Raw genomic sequence first — 19,801 nt, 5'->3', positions numbered from 1 at the left:
GGGGTAGGGTTATGGCATGTGCACACAGAGCGGATCGGCCGCGGATCCGCAGCGGATCTGCCGCGGATCGGCCGCGGATCCGCAGCGGATCGGCCGCGGATCCGCAGCGGATCGGCCGCGGATCTGCAGCGGATCGGCCGCGGATCCGCAGTGGATCCGCAGCGGATTGGCCGCGGATCTGCAGCGGATTGGCAGCGGATTGGCCGCGGATCCGCAGCGGATCGGCCGCGGATCCGCAGCGGATCGGCAGCGGATCCGCAGCAGATTGGCCGCGGATCTGCAGCGGATTGGCCGCGGATCCGCAGCGGATCCGCAGCGGATTGGCCGCGGATCCGCAGCGGATTGGCAGCGGATTGGCCGCGGATCCGCAGCGGATCCGCAGCGGATTGGCCGCGGATCTGCAGCGGATCCGCAGCGGATTGGCCGCGGATCTGCAGCGGATTGGCCGCGGATCCGCAGCGGATCGGCAGCGGATCCGCAGCGGATTGGCCGCGGATCTGCAGCGGATCGGCAGCGGATTGGCCGCGGATTGGCCGCGGATCGGCAGCGGATTGGCCGCGGATCCGCAGCGGATTGGCCGCGGATCCGCAGCGGATTGGCCGCTGCGAATTCGAAGCAGTTTTCCATCAGGTTTACAGTACCATGTACACCTAAGGAAAACCAAATCTGCTGTGCCCATGGTGCGGAAAATTCCGTGCAGAAACGCTGCATTGTATTTTCCGCAGCATGTCAATTCTTTGTGCGGATTCCGCAGCGGTTTACACCTGTTCCTCAATAGGAATCCGCAGGTGAAATCCGCACAAAAAAACACTGGAAATCTGCTGTAAATCCGCAGGCAAAACGCAGTGCCTTTTACCTGCAGATTTTTCAAAAATTGTGCGGAAAAATCTCACACGAATCCGCAACGTGGGCACATACCCTTAGGGTTAGGGTTGGAATTAGGGCTAGGGTTGGAAATAGGGTTAAGAATAGGCTTGTGGTTAGGGTTACGGATAGGGTTAGGGGTGTGTTGGGGTTACAGTTGTGGTTAGGGTTGGGATTAGGGTTACGGTTGGGATTAGGGTTAGGATTAGGGTTGGAATTAGGGTTACGGTTGTGTTGCGGTTAGGGTTGTGGTTAGGGGTGTGTTGGGGTTAGGGTTGTGATTAGGGTTATGGCTACAGTTGGGATTAGGATTAGGGGTGTGTTGGGGTAAGTGTTGAAGTTAGAATTGAGGGGTTTCCACTGTTTTAGGCACATCAGGGGTCTCCAAACGCAACATGGCGCCACCATTGATTCCAGCCAATCTTGCGTTCAAAAAGTCAAATGGTGCTCCCGCCCTTCCAAGCCCCGACGTGCGCCCAAACAGTGGTTTACCCCCACATTTGGGGTACCAGCGTACTCAAGACAAACTGGGCAACAACTGTTGGGGTCCAATTTCTCCTGTTACCCTTGCAAAAATAAAAAATTACTTGCTAAAACATAATTTTTGAGGAAAGAACAATTATTTTTTATTTTCACGGCTCTGCGTTATAAACTTCTGTGAAGCACTTGGGGGTTGAAAGTGCTCACCACACATCTAGATAAGTTCCTTCGGGGGTCTAGTTTCCAAAATGGGGTCACTTGTGGGGTGTTTCTACTGTTTAGGCACATCAGGGGCTCTGCAAATGCAATGTGACGCCCGCAGACCATTCCATCAAAGTCTGCATTTCAAATGTCACTACTTCCCTTCCGAGCCCTGACGTGTGCCCAAACAGTGGTTTACCCCCACATATGGGGTATCAGCGTACTCACAACAAACTGGGCAACAAATATTGGGGTCCAAATTCTCCTGTTACCCTTGTGAAAATAAAAAATTGCTTGCTAAAACATCTTTTTTGAGGAAAGAAAAATGATTTTTTATTTTCACGGCTCTGCGTTGTAAACTTCTGTGAAGCACTTGGGGGTTGAACGTGCTCACCACACATCTAGATAAGTTCCTTGGGGGGTCTAGTTTCCAAAATGGGGTCACTTGTGGGGGGTTTCTACTGTTTAGGCATATCAGGGGCTCTGCAAACGTAACATGATGCCCGCAGACCATTCCATCAAAGTCTGCATTCCAAAACGTCACTACTTCCCTTCCGAGCCCCGGCATGTACCCAAACAGTGGTTTACCCCCACATATGGGGTATCAGCGTACTCAGGAGAAACTGGACAACAACTTTTGGGGTCCAATTTCTCCTGTTACTCTTGCAAAAATAAAAAATTCTGGGCTAAAAAAATATTTTTGAGGAAAGGAAACACATTTATTATTTTCACGGCTCTGCGTTATAAACTTCTGTGAAGCACTTGGGGGTTCAAAGTGCTCACCACACATCTAGATAAGTTCCCTTGGGGGTCTAGTTTCCAAAATGGAGTCACTTGTGGGGAGTTCCTACTGTTTAGGCACATCAGGGGCTCTGCAAACGCAACCTGATGCCCGCAGAGCATTCCATCAAAGTCTGCATTTCAAAACGTCACTACTTCCCTTCCGAACCCCGACGTGTGCCAAAACAGTGGTTTACCCCCACATATGGGGTATCAGCGTACTCAGGAGAAACTGGACAACAACTTTTGGGGTCCAATTTCTCCTGTTACTCTTGCAAAAATAAAAAAATTCTGGGCTAAAAAAATATTTTTGAGGAAAGGAAACACATTTTTTATTTTCACGGCTCTGCGTTATAAACTTCTGTGAAGCACTTGGGGGTTCAAAGTGCTCACTACACATCTAGATAAGTTCCCTTGGGGGTCTAGTTTCCAAAATGGAGTCAATTGTGGGGAGTTCCTACTGTTTAGGCACATCAGGGGCTCTGCAAACGCAACCTGACGCCCGCAGAGCATTCCATCAAAGTCTGCATTTCAAAACGTCACTACTTCCCTTCCGAACCCCGACGTGTGCCAAAACAGTGGTTTACCCCCACATATGGGGTATCATCGTACTCAGGAGAAACTGGAAAACAACTTTTGGGGTCCAATTTCTCCTATTACCCTTGGGAAAATAAAAAATTGTGGGCTAAAAAATCATTTTTGAGAAAAGAAAAATTATTTTTTATTTTCATGGCTCTGCGTTATAAACTTCTGTGAAGCACTTGGGGGTTCAAAGTGCTCACCACACATCTAGATTAGTTCCTTGGGAGGTCTAGTTTCCAAAATGGGGCCACTTGTGCGGGAGCTCCAATGTTTAGGCACACAGGGGCTCTCCAAACGCGACATGGTGTCCGCTAACGATTGGAGCTAATTTTCCATTCAAAAAGTCAAATGGCACGCCTCCCCTTCCGAGCCTTGCCGTGCACCCAAACAGTGGTTTACCCCCACATATGAGGTATCGGCATACTCAGGAGAAATTGCCCAACAAATTTTAGGATCCATTTTATCCTGTTGCCCATGTGAAAATGAAAGAATTGAGGCTAAAAGAAATTTTGTGTGAAAAAAAAGTACTTTTTCATTTTTGCGGATCAATTTGTGAAGCACCTGGGGGTTTAAAGTGCTCACTATGCCTCTAGATGAGTTCCTTGGGGGGTCTACTTTCCAAAATGGGGTCACTTGTGGAGGAGCTCCAATGTTTAGGCACACAGGGGCTTTCCAAACGCGACATGGTGTCCGCTAACGATGGAGATAATTTTTCATTCAAAAAGTCAAATGGCGCTCCTTCCCTTCCGAGCCTTACCATGTGCCCAAACAGTGGTTTACCCCCACATGTGAGGTATTGGTGTACTCAGGAGAAATTGCCCAACAAAATTTAGGATCCATTTTATCCTGTTGCCCATGTGAAAATGAAAAAATTGAGGCTAAAATAATTTTTTCGTGAAAAAAAAGTACTTTTTCATTTTTACGGATCAATTTGTGAAGCACCTGGGGGTTTAAAGTGCTCACTATGCTTCTAGATAAGTTCCTTGGGGGGTCTAGTTTCCAAAATGGGGTCACTTGTGGGGGAGCTCCAATGTTTAGGCACACGGGGGCTCTCCAAACGCGACATGGTGTCCGCTATAGATTGGAGCCAATTTTTCATTGAAAAAGTCAAATGGCGCTCCTTCCCTTCCGAGCCCTGCCGTGCGCCCAAACAGTGGTTTACCCCCACATATGAGGTATCAGCGTACTCAGGACAAATTGGACAACAACGTCCGTGGTCCAGTTTCTCCTTTTACCCTTGGGAAAATAAAAAATTTTTTGCTAAAATATCATTTTTGTGACTAAAAAGTTAAATGTTCATTTTTTACTTCCATGTTGCTTCTGCTGCTGTGAAACACCTGAACGGTTAATAAACTTCTTGAATGTGGTTTTGAGCACCTTGAGGGGTGCAGTTTTTAGAATGGTGTCACTTTTGGGTATTTTCAGCCATATAGAACCCTCAAACTGACTTCAAATGTGAGGTGATCCCTAAAAAAAATGGTTTTGTAAATTTTGTTGTAAAAATGAGAAATCACTGGTCAAATTTTAACCCTTATAACTTCCTAGCAAAAAAAAAATTTGTTTCCAAAATTGTGCTGATGTAAAGTAGACATGTGGGAAATGTTATTTATTAACTATTTTGTGTCACATAACTCTCTGGTTTAACAGAATAAAAATTCAAAATGTGAAAATTGCGAAATTTTCAAAATTTTTGCCAAATTTCCGTTTTTTTCACAAATAAACTCAGAAATTATCGACCTAAATTTACCACTAACATGAAGCCCAATATGTCACGAAAAAACAATCTCAGAATCGCTAGGATCCGTTGAAGCGTTCCTGAGTTATTACCTCATAAAGGGACACTGGTCAGAATTGCAAAAAACGGCAAGGTCATGAAGGGGTTAAAGGAGGATCCGTCTGGCAAGGATGGGAGGGTTTTGGAGGCCAAGCGACATACAGGTGGTTCCACTGGAGGAGATTCCGGCCATTGCTTACGGAGATCAGATGAGAAAAGATCTCACCTCAAGAGGCTTCTGACCTGTGAAGCGTTTGTGTGGCTGCTCCCTATGTAATCGCACTACGTCCTGGAACTCGGGGTATTTGGCAAACACTCCATGAGGACATTTGGTCCTTTTAAAGGACACCGCGTGATCCCGGTAGAGGTAGATTCCTCATTGATCTTCAGAGTCTGGTTGACGGCCTCTATGAGACTATCCACTGTCGCCTGATAACCTGGCGAATCCAGATCAAGAGACCTGTCAGACTTGTACTCAGAGTTCTGTTCGCTACCAACCCCTGGTGAGGGGGAGTGAGAAACAGAGCTCACGGATGCTGAGGCGCCAGGAGAGGTGTTATGGGACAGTTTTCTAGATTCCTGTGTCTGCTTCATCTGAGAACGGAACTTGCAGGCCGACTGTTCCTGTGATGTAGAAGACAGGCAGACTGATGTCCCTACTTGCTTTAGCTAGCAAAGCCAAGGGCTGCGACAATGACGAAGCCCACTCAGGGGACTAAGTACACTGGGATCGGTTGCGGCAGAGGGCTCCTGAGCACGTTCGGGGTCACAGGCTTCACATAACGGAGTATTCTGTCCCCGTGGCAATGTAGCCCGACAGGTGGTACATGAGGTGAAAAACACTGTTTTGTTAGCCCTCTTAGGTGCTTTAGGGTGAGACATGCTGCACCCCTGCCCAATACGGGACAAAAATGGCTGATGACCGAAAGTACACTGCAGGGAAGTACTATGGTATATAGTAGCGCGGATCTTAAGGCAGCGCAGCTCTGCAGACAAGCAGACCAGAGGATATGGCAGCGCAGCTCTGTATAAAATGGCCTGATGGTATGTGGCAGTGTAGCTCACTCTAGGTCCTGTGCCCTGAGATCGGTCCTCTTGGGGTTGCAGCCTTGCTGTCAGGAAACCACTAGAATGTCCGGATGCTATAACGGGAGCCTGGATGGCGTGCGATACTGCCCCACTAAAGATGGAGGCCGGTATCCAGGAAGGCGCTCTTGCAGAGCGAGAACCACCACGCAGATGGGCAGGGGTAGCAGCCTAGAACAGGCTGAAGCCGGGGACGTATTAAGGAGCCGTGACGCGTGCTGGAGCCCTCACAGCCCCCTATCCGAGAAACCATTCTGCAGGTAGGTAGAGGCTGCAGATTCTCCCTTTATCAAGTGGAGAGGGACCATCGGCCACCTTCCATCACCGCTGTTTTATCAGTGGTGATGCAGTGGGGGCCACACGGACGCCAGCGTTGCCTCTGTTCATCAAAGGGGGTTCAATCCCCTAGGATGGGACAGGGCTGTTGTCCGGCTGTAGCCTGGCTTCATAAGGGGGTAAAGGGAGGCAACACTCCATGTTCCTGTCTGTTGCTGGTGCAGAGATCGGCACCCTGAAGGAAACAGTCACCCCTATTAAAAAAAAAAAAAAAGAGCTCAGGCCTAGCTTCCACGGTGCAGGAGGGGGTACGTGGAGGTGACACTCCACTTTCCCGCCTGTTGGTTGGGGGAGATCAGACACTTGAAAGGATCCGTCGCCCCTATATTCCTCTTAGAAAATAGTAAAAAAGAATAAAAAATTATGGTCTGATTAGCAGACCCATGTGCCTGCAGAGGAGGAACTAACTTTTTTTTTGTATTCATTTAGTGTCAGCCTCCTAATGGCAGCAGCATACACCCATGGTCCTGTGTCCCCCAATGAGGCGAAGGAGAAATAGGCTTGTTTTATCAGGGCCAGACATTTAGATCAAGGAGGGGATGCCCTAGTAGTTGACAACCCCTTTAAACCCCCACTATACAAAGCAAGAATTGGGAAGCTATGCTAGTCTTCTCTAAGTACGGTAGCTCCCTTAAAAAAATAAAAAAAAATAAAATATATATATATATATATATATATATATATATATATATATATATATATATATATATATATATATATATTTATTACACACACACAGTATATCTGTATTATTCATCAATCCTACCTAACCCCATTAAGGTTGTCTTAAATGGGCAATTACCCACCTTAAAGTGCTTACGTTACAATGCTTGGGACGCAGACTTTTGACACCTGATGTGGACCTGTCTAATCAATTATTTTTGGATGGATGTAATTTTTTTTTTTTGTCTTCGTTAATACCCATCCTAACTCACCCAAAAAGGTGTCTATTTGGTATATTTAAAGAAGTATCACAGAAACCATAACAGAAAATTCCTTAGGGTATGTTTCCACGTTCAGTTTTGCTTCAGGCTTTGGTCAGGATTTTATGCAGGTAAAATCCTGACCAAAACTGCACCTGAGGTCACTGGCAGGTCACCTGCGGTGTGCCTGCGTGTTTTGCTCATAGTAGCAACATGCTGCGTTTCGAAAAAAACACACCACGCATGCGTTTTCGCGGCAAAAACGCATGCGTTTAACGCATAGTGGAGTCTGGATTTCATGAAATCCCATCCACTATGCTGTAACATCTGGACGCTGCGTTTTTGACGCTGCGGAAAAACGCGTCAAAAACGCAGCGTTTCCTGAACATGGAAACATACCCTTAGGCTGATTCTTGCAATGAAATTGACAGCCATGCACTGGATGGTAGATTCCACTCAAACATTACAATCCTGGATTTAGTTAACATGATAGTCCCATATGAGTGAACAGTATTAGTGTTTCAAAGGTATGATGATCTCAAATTCCTCACTCTAAACAATTACTCAAACTATACCTTTGGACTTTTTATCACAATACATCAACTGTTAGAAACCGTATAGCTCTGGTTGGAACATATAGATTTCCCATTTTTCTGTGCTAGGAATTTTATAAAATATAATGGAAATCCACAGGAGTCACCTGTATATTCCATTGGCTGCAATTAGTCAAATATATTCCACTATATAAAGTCCTCTAAATAGGATAATAGGGGATGTGCTTATAAATTTGATAAGATATGAGGAAGGTGGTCAGCAATATCAGACACTGCCCAATAGTATCTCCAGCAGAGATCTCTGCAGAAGATGTGACATCAGGGAGGGAGTGGATAGGTAATGGGACCACTAGGATTGGGTGTTGTGTATGAGGGGGATGTGTATTGAGCTTACTGCTATAGGATTTCTTTAAGCTAATTCACACTATTGATTTAGAGTCTGATGTTATTGACCCATCTTATACTAAGGACCATCAATTGCGTAATGCTCTCCCATCTTCTTAAAATGACTAAAATAATGATACTAGATAATTTGTACTATTATACAGCTTGGCATCAATAATTTCAATAAAAAAAAACCACCTTAAAAATATTTAAAATGAAAACCACAAATATTTCATATTAAACAGCATTTATTGAGAATGAACCTAAAGTGCTGAACTTCAGCAAGTCAGATTTTAAGATTTCTTTGCTGCTGCCGCTTTTCTGGCCTTGGTTGCTGCTGCTTTTGTTGCCTTGGGGGCTGCTGCTTTTGTTGCCTTGGGGGCTGCTGCAGGTTTGGCTGCTGGAACTTCCTTTGCTGCTGCCGCCGCCTCCTTGGTTGCAGCTGCCTTGGCTAATACGGCTTTACGCTTATCCTGTCTTTTTTTAAACTAAAAATCAAACAGCAAAGATTGTAACAGTTGTTAAAATAGGTTTGCAAAAAAAAATAATAAAAAAAAAAGGGTACTGGGGCCTAGCATGCGAAAATTATAGGCAAGAAAGTCCAATACTCACATTCTCAGCCTGGCGCAGGATGGCGTTGCGTTTCGCAGTCTTTGCATATGGATTGAGCCTCATCATAATTCTCAAGTTCTTCAGTGGGTTCTTCTTGAGTTCTCTGCGCTTCACTCTCTTGCTGTAATTGAAGTACATATAAGGTCAGTGATATCCTCTATATACAGACAATAAGGCCCTGTCTACTTTTGAGCAGTCAGAGCTTCCTTTCAAGTCACTAAGTTTCAGAAACACGGACCAATGAAGTGGAAATCATCATACAACAAAAATATTAAATATAAAAATATTAAGTGCTTCGCCAAAAAAAAAAAAAAAGAAAAAAAAAAGATCCCTTTCCCTTACATTGGACGACGTAGAACCTTCTGGATCTCTTGACTCTTCAGGATACGGCTGAGATCTGTGTTTGTCATTTTGTGCATAGGAAGGCTGCAGATAAAGAATTACATATTAAAAATAGCAATGCTCTAGAGAGGTCTTTCGCATAAGGCAGCTTGCTGGTATTCAGAACTTCCACAAATATCACGGAGTTTCAGAAACACGGACCAGAAGTGTCGCTCATCATAAAACAGCAAGATATACGAACATGTATAATATCAGAGACCTCGATCTTGCAAGAGGCAATAAGAGTTTAAAAAAATGAAGCCTACAGAAAATGTTCATCACATACTTGTAATCTGCCTTCAGGGAAGCTGGTTTGCGCCAGGTGCCATAGAGATCATCCAGTTTGCGGAAGGCACTTTCTGTCCAAATGCAGAACCGTCCAACATGACCTCCAGGAGCCAACCTCAAAAGGTTTAGTTTGTTGACACCAAGGAGTGTGATTCCTGAAAGGTATACACATATATTACTGCATTTGGACACAGCCACCTGGGTGCATTTAACATTTTTGTTGGTTTCCAGCAGGGTCAGAACTTCCCTAAAATCACAGGCTTCAGAAACACGGACCATGAAGTGGAAGATCATCATTCCTCAGCGGACATAGCGAAGAGTTTACAGTACCTGGGATATTTCTGAAGGCTTTAACAATGCCGTTATCTTCATTGTAGATGACACAAGGTCCTCTGCGCTGGATACGGCGGCGGTTTCTCATTTTACCTTTACCAGCACGAATACGTTGGGATGCATAGACCTGAGTGGAAGAGCTTTGTGTTAATGATGAAGATGGCAAAACAATAAAACTTTGGTTTTGACCAAATCAAATTGGTTTGTTTGACAGAGGGATAGGAAGATTCCTAAGGGTTTTTAGTTTGCATAAATGTCACTTGCATAGTGTGCAAATCACACACTGGTGCAATTAAATTATGTGCAGTGACTGCAGTTTTTTTTTTTTTTTTTTTTTTTTTAGACCAGACAACACTTTTACCCAGTATCATTCTTCTTAGACGACAAAAATTATAAATTGTGTACAACGCACACTATCTAGAATTAATTAGCTTAATTAAATAGTGTCATAAGCATAATGTGAAGACAGATTCTGATTCCTGTGCTTCCCCCAATTACTAGGCTTCTTGTTGTAGTCCCGAGAAAAACACTTATCTGCTGCCGCTCTGCTTGTCCTCTCAAGCTGTATAACCCTATGCACATTATGGCCAGCTTTCTGCCTATGAACAGTGTAGCTGTCAGGAGTGTGATAGACCAATTGAACATCAATGACTGCATTGTTGCTAGTTTACTAGTCCTTTCAGCAAATATTTTATCAGATTATCAAAACTACAGCAAGAAGCCCAGTGACATTGCTGGAAACAATGTCTCTGACACTACATTATGCTGCTCTCAGATAAGGTAGAAAACACTTGGTGAGTTTCTTTAACCTCTATGGGATAGGGCGATTTATACACTTTTGCATTTTCACAAGGGGCATAAGACTATTTTTTTTTTTTAACTAAAGTTTTTGAGGAACGAGGTGTAGTTTTTAATTGTAGTAATGATTGTATCTTATCATGTACCGAAAATGTGAAAAAGATTCCAGTTGGGAGAAAAACAAACAAACCTGCAGTTACACCAGTTTCAGGTTTTATTATTTTCAGCGTTCATTATGAAGCAAAAGGAGAGTTTAATTCAGCTATAAACTTCTTTAGTTTAAATATTTCAGTAATGAAATATTTTTGTATGTTTTAAATAATTTAAAACTTTGATCGACTGGACTTGTGTGGATGTGGCAATACCAATTATGTTTATTGTAAAACAGAGGAAAGGAGAGTGGGTGTAACATATGCGGTGTCCTAAGTGCTGCTAGAGATGAGTGAATATCTTCAGCTTACTCCTTATTCGGCAAGCTATAGCGCTTACCGAATAAGCTGCATCAGGATCCAGGCTAACTGGAGCACTCCCGATAATCAGCTGTTCCAAGCCGCAGCTGCGTGACAGGCACAACACATGTATAGAGAGAGCCTGTATGTTGTGACTGTCACACAGCCTCGACACATGCAGCTGCGGCACGGAACAGCTGATTATCGGGAGGGCTCCAGTTAACCGGGTTCCCGATGCGGCTTATTCGGTAAGCGCTATATAGCTAGTGAAGATTGCTGCTGTTACGAGCTCAGGAGTTTTACCAGATCTATACAGGTAAGGTGCCGACATCTGCCCAGAATGGATCATGCACAGCTTGATCCCGCTCCATGCTCTCGCACTCTGGATCTGATGTTTATGTATATGGCAGTGTGCGCAAGGTCTAAAGGATCTGCCATCAGATTTCACAATGGAAGCTATATACATTAGACCTGATTACGTTCGTGTAGTCACACTAGAAATCCAAGTCAGAATGGATGTAAAATATTGTGAATTTTTCCTTGACGAATATTCATGTATATATTTTCGGAGTACAACTCTAGCTAGAAAGCTCATTCCAATGTCAAGATAATAGTCATTCCTATATGAGATTTTCACAGTAACTACACCAGCTTCATCAAATCAAAGACTTTGCTTGTGCATGCATTTCATAACATTTGGCAGCGGATATGCTTTATTAGAATCTTTCAGGGGCAGAAACATACAGGTGCAGGAAAAAAAAAAAAAAAATCAATACAAACATATCCACAAAATTACTACACTTTTGTAAAAATTTTGTGACCAGGAAAGCAGTTATTTGTAAAGACTGTTCCTAAAATAAGTGGACCAAGCATTCAGGATTTTCCTGCCAGCCATTAGTTCTTTACCAGGAGCCCTTCACATAACATCTAGCAGAAGTGATGGGAAGCACATATTCCACTCTAGTTTGAACTCTCTGAGTAGGGGTTAACAGGTTCATAACCAAATTGAGGATCTGTAAGGCCATCAGTTTACCATTAAAATTTTTTAGGAGGCAGCAAAAACTGGAAGAAAAAGGATTTAAGCCATCATGTTATCCCCTTCATGACCCAGCCTATTTTGACCTTAATGACCTTGCCATTTTTTGCAATTCTGACCAGTGTCCCTTTATGAGGTAATAACTCAGGAATGCTTCAACGGATCCTAGCGATTCTGAGATTGTTTTTTCGTGACATATTGGGCTTCATGTTAGTGGTAAATTTAGGTCGATAATTTCTGCGTTTATTTTTGAAAAAAACAGAAACTTGGCGAAAATTTTGAAAATTTCGCCATTTTCAATCTGTTAAACCAAAGAGTTATGTGACACAAAATAGTTAATAAATAACATTTCCCACATGTCTACTTTACATCAGCACAATTTTGGAAACAAATTTTTTTTTTTGCTAGGATGTGATAAGGGTTAAAATTTGACCAGTGATCTCATTTTTACAACAAAATTTACAAAACCATTTTTTTTTTTTAAGGACCACTTCACATTTGAAGTCAGTTTCAGGGTTCTATATGGCTGAAAATTCCCAAATGTGACACCATTCTAAAAACTGCACCCCTCAAGGTGCTCAAAACCACATTCAAGAAGTTTATTAACCCCTTCAGGTGTTTCACAGCAGCAGAAGCAACATGGAAGTAAAAAATGAACATTTAACTTTTTAGTCACAAAAATGATATTTAGCAACAATTTTGTTAGTTTCCCAAGGGTAAAAGGAGAAACTGGACCACGAAAGTTGTTGTCCAATTTGTCCTGAGTACGCTGATACTTCATATGTGGGGGTAAACCACTGTTTGGGCGCACGGCAGGGCTCGGAAGGGAAGGAGCGCCATTTGACTTTTTGAATGAAAAATTGGCTCCAATCTTTAGCGGACACCATGTCGCGTTTGGAGAGTCCCTGTGTGCCTAAACATTGGCGCTCCCCCACAAGTGACCCCATTTTGGAAACTAGACCCCCCAAGGAACTTCTCTAGATGCATAGCGAGCACTTTAAACCCCCAGGTGCTTCACAAATTGATCCGTAAAAATGAAAAAGTACTTTTTTTCCCCCACAAAAAAATTCTTAGTCTCAATTTTTTGATTTTCACATAGGCAACAGGATAAAATGGATCCTAAAATTTGTTGGGCAATTTCTCCTGAGTACATCGATACCTCACATGTGGGGGTAAACCACTGTTTGGGCACATGGTAAGGCTCGGAAGGGAAGGAGCAGAATTTGACTTTTTGAATGGGAAATTATCTCCATCGTTAGCGGACACCATGTCGCGTTTGGAGAGCCCCTGTGTGCCTAAACATTGGAGCTGCCCCACAAGTGACCCCATTTTGGAAACTAGACCCCCCCAAGGAACTTATCTAGATGCATAGTGAGCAATTTAAACCCCCAGTTGCTTCACAGAAGTTTTTCACGGCTCTGCGTTATAATAAAAAATAATTCTTCTTTCCTCAAAAATAATTTTTTGGCCCGGAATTTTTTATTTTCCCAAGGGTAACAGGAGAAATTGGACCCCAAATGTTGTTGTCCAGTTTGTCCTAAGTACGCTGATACCCCATATGTGGGGGTAAACCACTGTTTGGGCGCACGGCAGGGCTCGGAAGGGAAGGCACGCCATTTGACTTTTTGAATGGAAAATTAGCTCCAATCATTAGCGGACACCATGTCGCGTTTGGAGAGCCCCTGTGTGCCTACACATTAGAGCTCCCCCACAAGTGACCCCATTTTGGAAACTAGACCTCCCAAGGAACTAATCTAGATGTGTGGTGAGCACTTTGAACCCCCAAGTGCTTCACAGAAGTTTATAACGCAGAGCCGTGAAAATAAAAACGTTTTCTTTCCTCAAAAATAGTTTTTTTTAGCCCAGAATTTTTTAATTTTCCCAAGGGTAACAGGAGAAATTTGACCCCAAGAGTTGTTGTCCAGTTTCTCCTGAGTAGGCCGATACCCCATATGTGGGGTAAACCACTGTTTGGGCACATTCCGGGGCTCGGAAGTGAAGTAGTGACTTTTTGAAATGCAGACTTTGATGGAATGCTCTGCGGGCGTGACGTTGCGTTTGCAGAGCCCTTGATGTGCCTAAACAGTAGAAACCCCCTACAAGTGACCCCATTTTGGAAACTAGACCCCCAAAGGAACTTATCTAGACGTGTGGTGAGCACTTTGAACCCCCAAGTGCTTCACAGAAGTTTATAATGCAGAGCCGTGAAAATAATAAAAATCATTTTTGTTTCCTCAAAAATAATTTTTTAGCCCACAATTTTTTTTATTTTCCCTAGAGTTACAGGAGAAATTGGACCCCAAAAGTTGTTGTCCAGTTTCTACTGAGTACGCTGGTACCCCATATGTGGGGGTAAACCACTGTTTGGACACACGTCCGGGCTCGGAAGGGAGAGAGCACCATTTGACTTTTTCAACGCAAGATTGGCTGGAATCAATGGTGGCGCCATGTCCCTTTGGAGACCCCCTGATGTGCCTAAACAGTGGAAACCCCTCAATTCTAAAGGCCCCGTCTCACATAGCGATTTACCAACGATCACGACCAGCGCTTCGACCTGGCCGTGATCGTTGGTAAGTCGCTGTGTGGTCGCTGGGGAGCTGTCACACAGACCGCTCTCCAGCGACCAACGATCAGGGGAACGACTTCGGCATCGTTGAAACTGTCTTCAACGATGCCGAAGTCCCCCTGCAGCACCCGGGTAACCAGGGTAAACATCGGGTTACCAAGTGCAGGGCCGCGCTTAGTAACCCGATGTTTACCCTGGTTACCAGCGTAAATGTAAAAAAAAACAAACAGTACATACTTGCCATCTGATGTCCGTCAGGTCCCTTGCCGTCTGCTTCCTGCTCTGACTGAGCAGCCGTACAGCGAGAGCGCAGCGGTGACGTCACTGCTGTGCTGCGCTCTCACTGTACGGCCGGATCTCAGTCAGAGCAGGAAGCAGACGGCAAGGGACCTGACGGACATCAGATGGTGAGTATGTAGTGTTTTTTTTTTTTTTACATTTACGCTGGTAACCAGGGTAAACATCGGGTTACTAAGCGCGGCCCTGCGCTTAGTAACCCCATGTTTACCCTGGTTACCAGTGAAGACATCGCTGGATCGGTGTCACACACACCGATTCAGCGATGTCAGCGGGACCTCAGCGACCAAAAAAAGGTCCAGGCCATTCCGACACGACCAGCGATCTCACAGCAGGGGCCTGATCGCTGGTACGTGTCACACATAGCGAGATCGCTACTGAGGTCGCTGTTGCGTCACAAAACTTGTGACTCAGCAGCGATATCGCTAGCGATCTCGCTATGTGAGACGGGGCCTTTACTCCAACACACCCCTAACCCTAATCCCAACCCTAACCCTAGTCTTAACACTAATTCCAACCCTAACCCTAAGGCTATGTGCCCACGTTGCGGATTTGTGTGTGGATTTTTCGGCACCGTTTTTGAAAAATCTGCAGGTAAAACGCACTGCGCTTTACCTACGGATTTACCGCGGATTTCCAGTGTTTTTTGTGTGGATTTCACCTGCGGATTCCTATTATGGAGCAGGTGTAAAACGCTGCGGAATCCGCACAAGAAATTGACATACTGCGGAAAATACAACGCAGCGTTTCCGCGCTGTATTTTCCGCGCCATGGGCACAGCGGATTTGGTTTTCCATAGGTTTATGTGGTAGTGTAAACATGATGGAAAACTCTCCTACGAATCCGCAGCGACCAATCCGCTGCGGATCCGCAGCCAAATCCGCACCGTGTGCACATACCCTAATTCTAGCCCCAAGTGCAACCCTAGCAAAAAAGTGCAACCCTAGCAAAAAAGTGCAACCCTAGCAAAAAAGTGCAACCCTAGCAAAAAAGTGCAACCCTAGCAAAAAAGTGCAACCCTAGCAAAAAAGTGCAACCCTAGCAAAAAAGTGCAACCCTAGCCCTACCCCTAATGGAAAAACAAAAATAAATATATTTTCTGTACTTTATTATTGTCCCTACCTATGGGGGTGATAAAGGGGGGGGGGGTTATTTACTATTTTTTTTTTTTATTTTGATCGCTGTGATAAGTTCTATCACAACGATCAAAATGTACAGGGAACGAATCTACCGGCCGATTCGGCGGGCGCAGTGCGCTCGCCATTTTCCAAGATGGCAGCGCCCATGCGAGAAGACCGAGGACACCGGGACTAGGTAAGTATGGGGGGGACGGGGGAGGGTCGGAGGGGAGAGGAAGGCGCTTAGGACAGGACGGAGGGGTAGGGAACACTGATGGCGGCTGCAGATCGCCGCTGTCAGTCGGTGGGGCGGGGGGGTGGGGGGGGGTCAGATCGGGGTCTCCAGCCATGGCCGATGCTATTGCAGCATCGGCCATGGCTGGACTGTAATATTTCACCAATTTTCATAGGTGAAATATTACAGATTGCTCTGATTGGCTGTTGAAAGTGAAACAGCCAATCAGAGCGATCGTAGCCACGGGGGGGGGGGGGGGGGGGGGGGCGCGAAGCCACCCCCCACGGGCTGTAGCACCACTCCCCCTGTCCCTGCATGTCGGGTGAAATTGGAGTTAACCCTTTCACCCGGCCTGCAGGGACTCAATCCGACCATGACGCATATGCTGCGTCACAGGTCGGATTGGCACTGGTTTTCATGACGCATGCGCTGCGTCAAAGGTCGGGAAGGGGTTAAAGTCCCTCACCTTCTTGATGTCATTCCAGGCTTTCAGTTTCTTCAGCAGCAGGACTGCCTCCTTTGTTTTCTTGTAGTTTTCAACTTTATCTTCTACAACCAGTGGGACCTCTGGGACTTCCTCAATACGGTGGCCTAAATAGAAAACGTGTGAGGTCAAAATCCAGTGTAATACAGTAAACTGAGCCATGAAGAAAAGGGGTGCAGAATATTTTAGCTATTTTTTTTTTTTTAGAAACTATATATAGTATTTACAGAGGACTGTAAAGGACTCTATATAAACCTAGTTACCAGGAATACCTTAGCACTTTTTGAAGATGTGCACAATGTTTAAGACATGCTAAGGCATTTGCGGCAACTTTACCTCCTTATTTCTGTAATCCCCTTAAATGTGGGTGACACTTATTACGCCATCTACACAGCGCTTACAATCTCACAATTGTACAGTTGTGATCTAAACCGGCTAGGAAAGACTGGCTCTTGCCCGTTGAGGGAAAAACCATCTCTCGACAACAGCATCTACTGGACCATGCCTAGTAGCATACAGCAAAAGCTTTAGAAAAGGCGTTTGACGTAGGTTGACATCAAAAGGGTTGTGGAAACATTGCTAGAGAAGTCTAGAGGTTGTGACAAACGATATGGGAAAAAAACCTAGCGACCTATTGCCTTAACAATTGCAAGTACTACTGTAGGTCTTCAGTCTTGGCTGATTTGTTGCATCAGGTTATATAGAAGGGTTTTGCTGCTAGTTCACAATCAATAAGGAGATTTTTGTTACCTGGTTGTATATGCAATGCTGCTGGAGAAAGTAGCATTTATAAGACTGGCGATGGAAGATCGGCGTGTACAGTGTTCGCTCCCTATCCTGGATGATTATATGCCATGCACTGGCACAGGATGGGTAATCACAGAGCACCAGTGGTCTATAATGGAGAAAATCACTACAATAACTATCCAGCTTACTAACCTTTAGACATGACAAGTGCAGGGAGGGCTGAAGCGGCCAGTGCAGAGCACACTGCGTATCTCTTCTGAGTTACATTAACTCTACGATGCCAGCGCCTCCAGGTCTTGGTAGGGGCAAACATACGCCCTCCACGGCACATCTATAAGCACGCATTAAGGGAAAAACTTTGTAACTTGTAAGATCTAAGAGTTCAGAATCCTGTCAAACATTCTCGCTCAGAAGTGAGGTTGTCGTCAGTCATCCACATCTGCTTTATGACAGCAGGCAACTGTCGCAGAACGTGGAGTAAGACGCAAATTACGACATCATTGCAAGTTACAAGTCATTAGCGAAAGTTACAAGTCATTAGCGACGCCAAAAGCTAAAGGATACGTTTCCAAATGCTCCCTGACCGGAGCGGTGCGTTCCACCACCACGGACACGGGGAATACGGGCGACGGCCCTACCTGTTCCCCATGATTCAGCACTGGTCTGGTGACCTGGAAACACAAAAACGGAGTTAATATTGGTAATTTCACAAGACATTAGCTTCTTGATAGTCTCCCGGTACACATCAGAACTTCCACAATTATCATTAGTTTCAGAAACACGGACCAATGAAGTGGATCTCATCATGATGACAGGATCTAAGGCAACCCAATTACCCATCACAGACCGGTACTGGCAGGCCTCACTCAGGCAGGTGTACGGCCGCTGTATTCCACATGTTACAGTCAGATTTTTGGAGTTTTACTGATCCCCCACCGAAAGTTCATAATTTACACCAAGAACACAAGACCATTGAATAAACCCATCTGAATGAGGCCTTAGGAGACGGCTTTCACTCAAAGTCTATGCCTCTTGTGATCATGTACGGGGGGCTAGCCCCATGTACCTCAGCAGTGGGAAACATCACCGCCTTTGTCTTGGGTATGTACATGGACCATCAGCCACTTACATTACCCCCTCTACTAATTCACATACATACCGGCATGTTCACTGACTGCATATGGCTGTCTGCTGTTCTTGCGCAGGTTGGTGTGGACAAAGTTGACAATATCTGGGCGTATAGGAGCCTTGAACACAGCGGGCATAGTCACATTTTTGCCAGATACTTCTCCTTTTTCGGAGTACACCGATATCAAAGGACGAGTGCAGGCCTAGATGGGGGAGCAGAATAGAGTTCAGGTCACAATACCCCACATCTACTGAAACACGGGACAGATAGCTTCATGCTCAGACTCCGATGTCGTCAGTCCGTGGTACCAGCTTACTGACAGCAGGCAACTGTCGCCGGATGCCAGGTAAGACGCAAATTACACCATCATTGCATAAAGGACGGACACCAATAAGTTTTACAAATGGATCATCTCCTGGTAAGTCTTATGGAGGACAAGGCTGCCATGTCGGGGAGAAATGGAAGATAAGACAGGATCAGGCGCTCACAAGCTCTATGGAAAGGAGCTCGGAAACACTGCACACGATCAACCAGTAAACAGGCAGAAAGTAAAGCTAAGCACTGCCAAGTTCCGGGGCACAGGACTCTAACAAGTGCAAAGTAATTGTTTTCACCCTATTTATTTAGTATCGAAAGAATTACTATTTAAAGGGGGATTAGGCAACAAAGCTATAAAATAAGTGGGGGAAAACAGGCTAATCCCTGGGATCCCCCTGCGGGGAGTGACCGGCTGCAGCGATCATGTGGATGGATGGATGCACTGGGGATACATTCTGTTATTTCCCCTTCTGGAAGCCCCTGTAATAATGCTGCTCTCCCCGTTACATCTAATCATACCGGGAGCCGCGTGCTCAGCTCCGTGTCACGTCCCAGAATGTGCGCACTGCAGCACGTGTACACTGCCCGCCGCCTCACTGCCGATCCCGGCCTCCCCCACGCGCGGCGGTAACGTGGCTCCGGCCTAGCACATGCAGGCAGCCCCCCACACCCCGGGGACACCCCTCACACCGCCCGCCACTCGTGCCCACATTTCCAGGGTGCCCGGCACAAGAACAGCGCCCGCACACAGTCTCACCATGCTGACCGCCGGCTCCGGGCTGCTGCTCGATGGCGGCCACAGACAGAAAAGGGAGGAGATACCGCACAGCGTAGCTATATCCCCCCGCCGGGAAGAGGAGTGGCGACGGAACCTGATTCCATCCGAACAAATGTCATAAAATACAACCAGAAAGGAACATTATGCCACGACAAATATCGTACACCGCCCAATATCGTGATAGAACTCAGGCTTTGGCGATTGAGTGTGAACAATGGTGAAACTACGGTCATTTGTACGGGGGACTTTTTTACGTCGCGGAAGAACA

The 19,801-nt window shown here is 45.3% G+C and overlaps 1 protein-coding gene and 6 non-coding genes across 7 annotated transcripts; all 7 read right to left on the bottom strand.

The window, feature by feature from the left end:
- Nucleotides 1–8,194: 8,194 nt before the first annotated feature.
- On the bottom strand, nt 8,195–19,737 carry RPL4 (ribosomal protein L4). Its single transcript, XM_077263263.1, has 10 exons — nt 19,513–19,737; nt 18,468–18,639; nt 17,873–17,979; nt 17,501–17,639; nt 16,544–16,668; nt 9,576–9,705; nt 9,244–9,400; nt 8,919–9,002; nt 8,577–8,697; nt 8,195–8,452 (listed from the first exon to the last, which is right to left on the bottom strand). Exons 1-10 carry the CDS (start codon nt 19,513–19,515, stop codon nt 8,258–8,260), a joined length of 1,233 nt encoding a protein of 410 aa, XP_077119378.1. The 5' UTR covers nt 19,516–19,737; the 3' UTR covers nt 8,195–8,257.
- Nucleotides 8,769–8,840, bottom strand: LOC143777262 (small nucleolar RNA SNORD18). Its single transcript, XR_013216058.1, has one exon. It is a non-coding gene; the product is annotated as a small nucleolar RNA SNORD18 (small nucleolar RNA).
- Nucleotides 9,074–9,143, bottom strand: LOC143777261 (small nucleolar RNA SNORD18). Its single transcript, XR_013216057.1, has one exon. It is a non-coding gene; the product is annotated as a small nucleolar RNA SNORD18 (small nucleolar RNA).
- LOC143777263 (small nucleolar RNA SNORD18) lies at nt 9,478–9,547 on the bottom strand. The gene has a single exon (XR_013216059.1). It is a non-coding gene; the product is annotated as a small nucleolar RNA SNORD18 (small nucleolar RNA).
- Nucleotides 17,713–17,813, bottom strand: LOC143777267 (small nucleolar RNA SNORD16). Its single transcript, XR_013216063.1, has one exon. It is a non-coding gene; the product is annotated as a small nucleolar RNA SNORD16 (small nucleolar RNA).
- On the bottom strand, nt 18,050–18,120 carry LOC143777260 (small nucleolar RNA SNORD18). The gene has a single exon (XR_013216056.1). It is a non-coding gene; the product is annotated as a small nucleolar RNA SNORD18 (small nucleolar RNA).
- On the bottom strand, nt 18,713–18,811 carry LOC143777269 (small nucleolar RNA SNORD16). The gene has a single exon (XR_013216064.1). It is a non-coding gene; the product is annotated as a small nucleolar RNA SNORD16 (small nucleolar RNA).
- Nucleotides 19,738–19,801: the final 64 nt, after the last annotated feature.

The sequence above is a fragment of the Ranitomeya variabilis genome, chromosome 5 (assembly GCF_051348905.1).
Source record: "Ranitomeya variabilis isolate aRanVar5 chromosome 5, aRanVar5.hap1, whole genome shotgun sequence".
NCBI classification, from domain to species: Eukaryota; Metazoa; Chordata; class Amphibia; order Anura; family Dendrobatidae; genus Ranitomeya; species Ranitomeya variabilis.
Note: the sequence above shows the minus strand (reverse complement) of the source record. Positions and strands in the feature narration are given on the sequence as shown.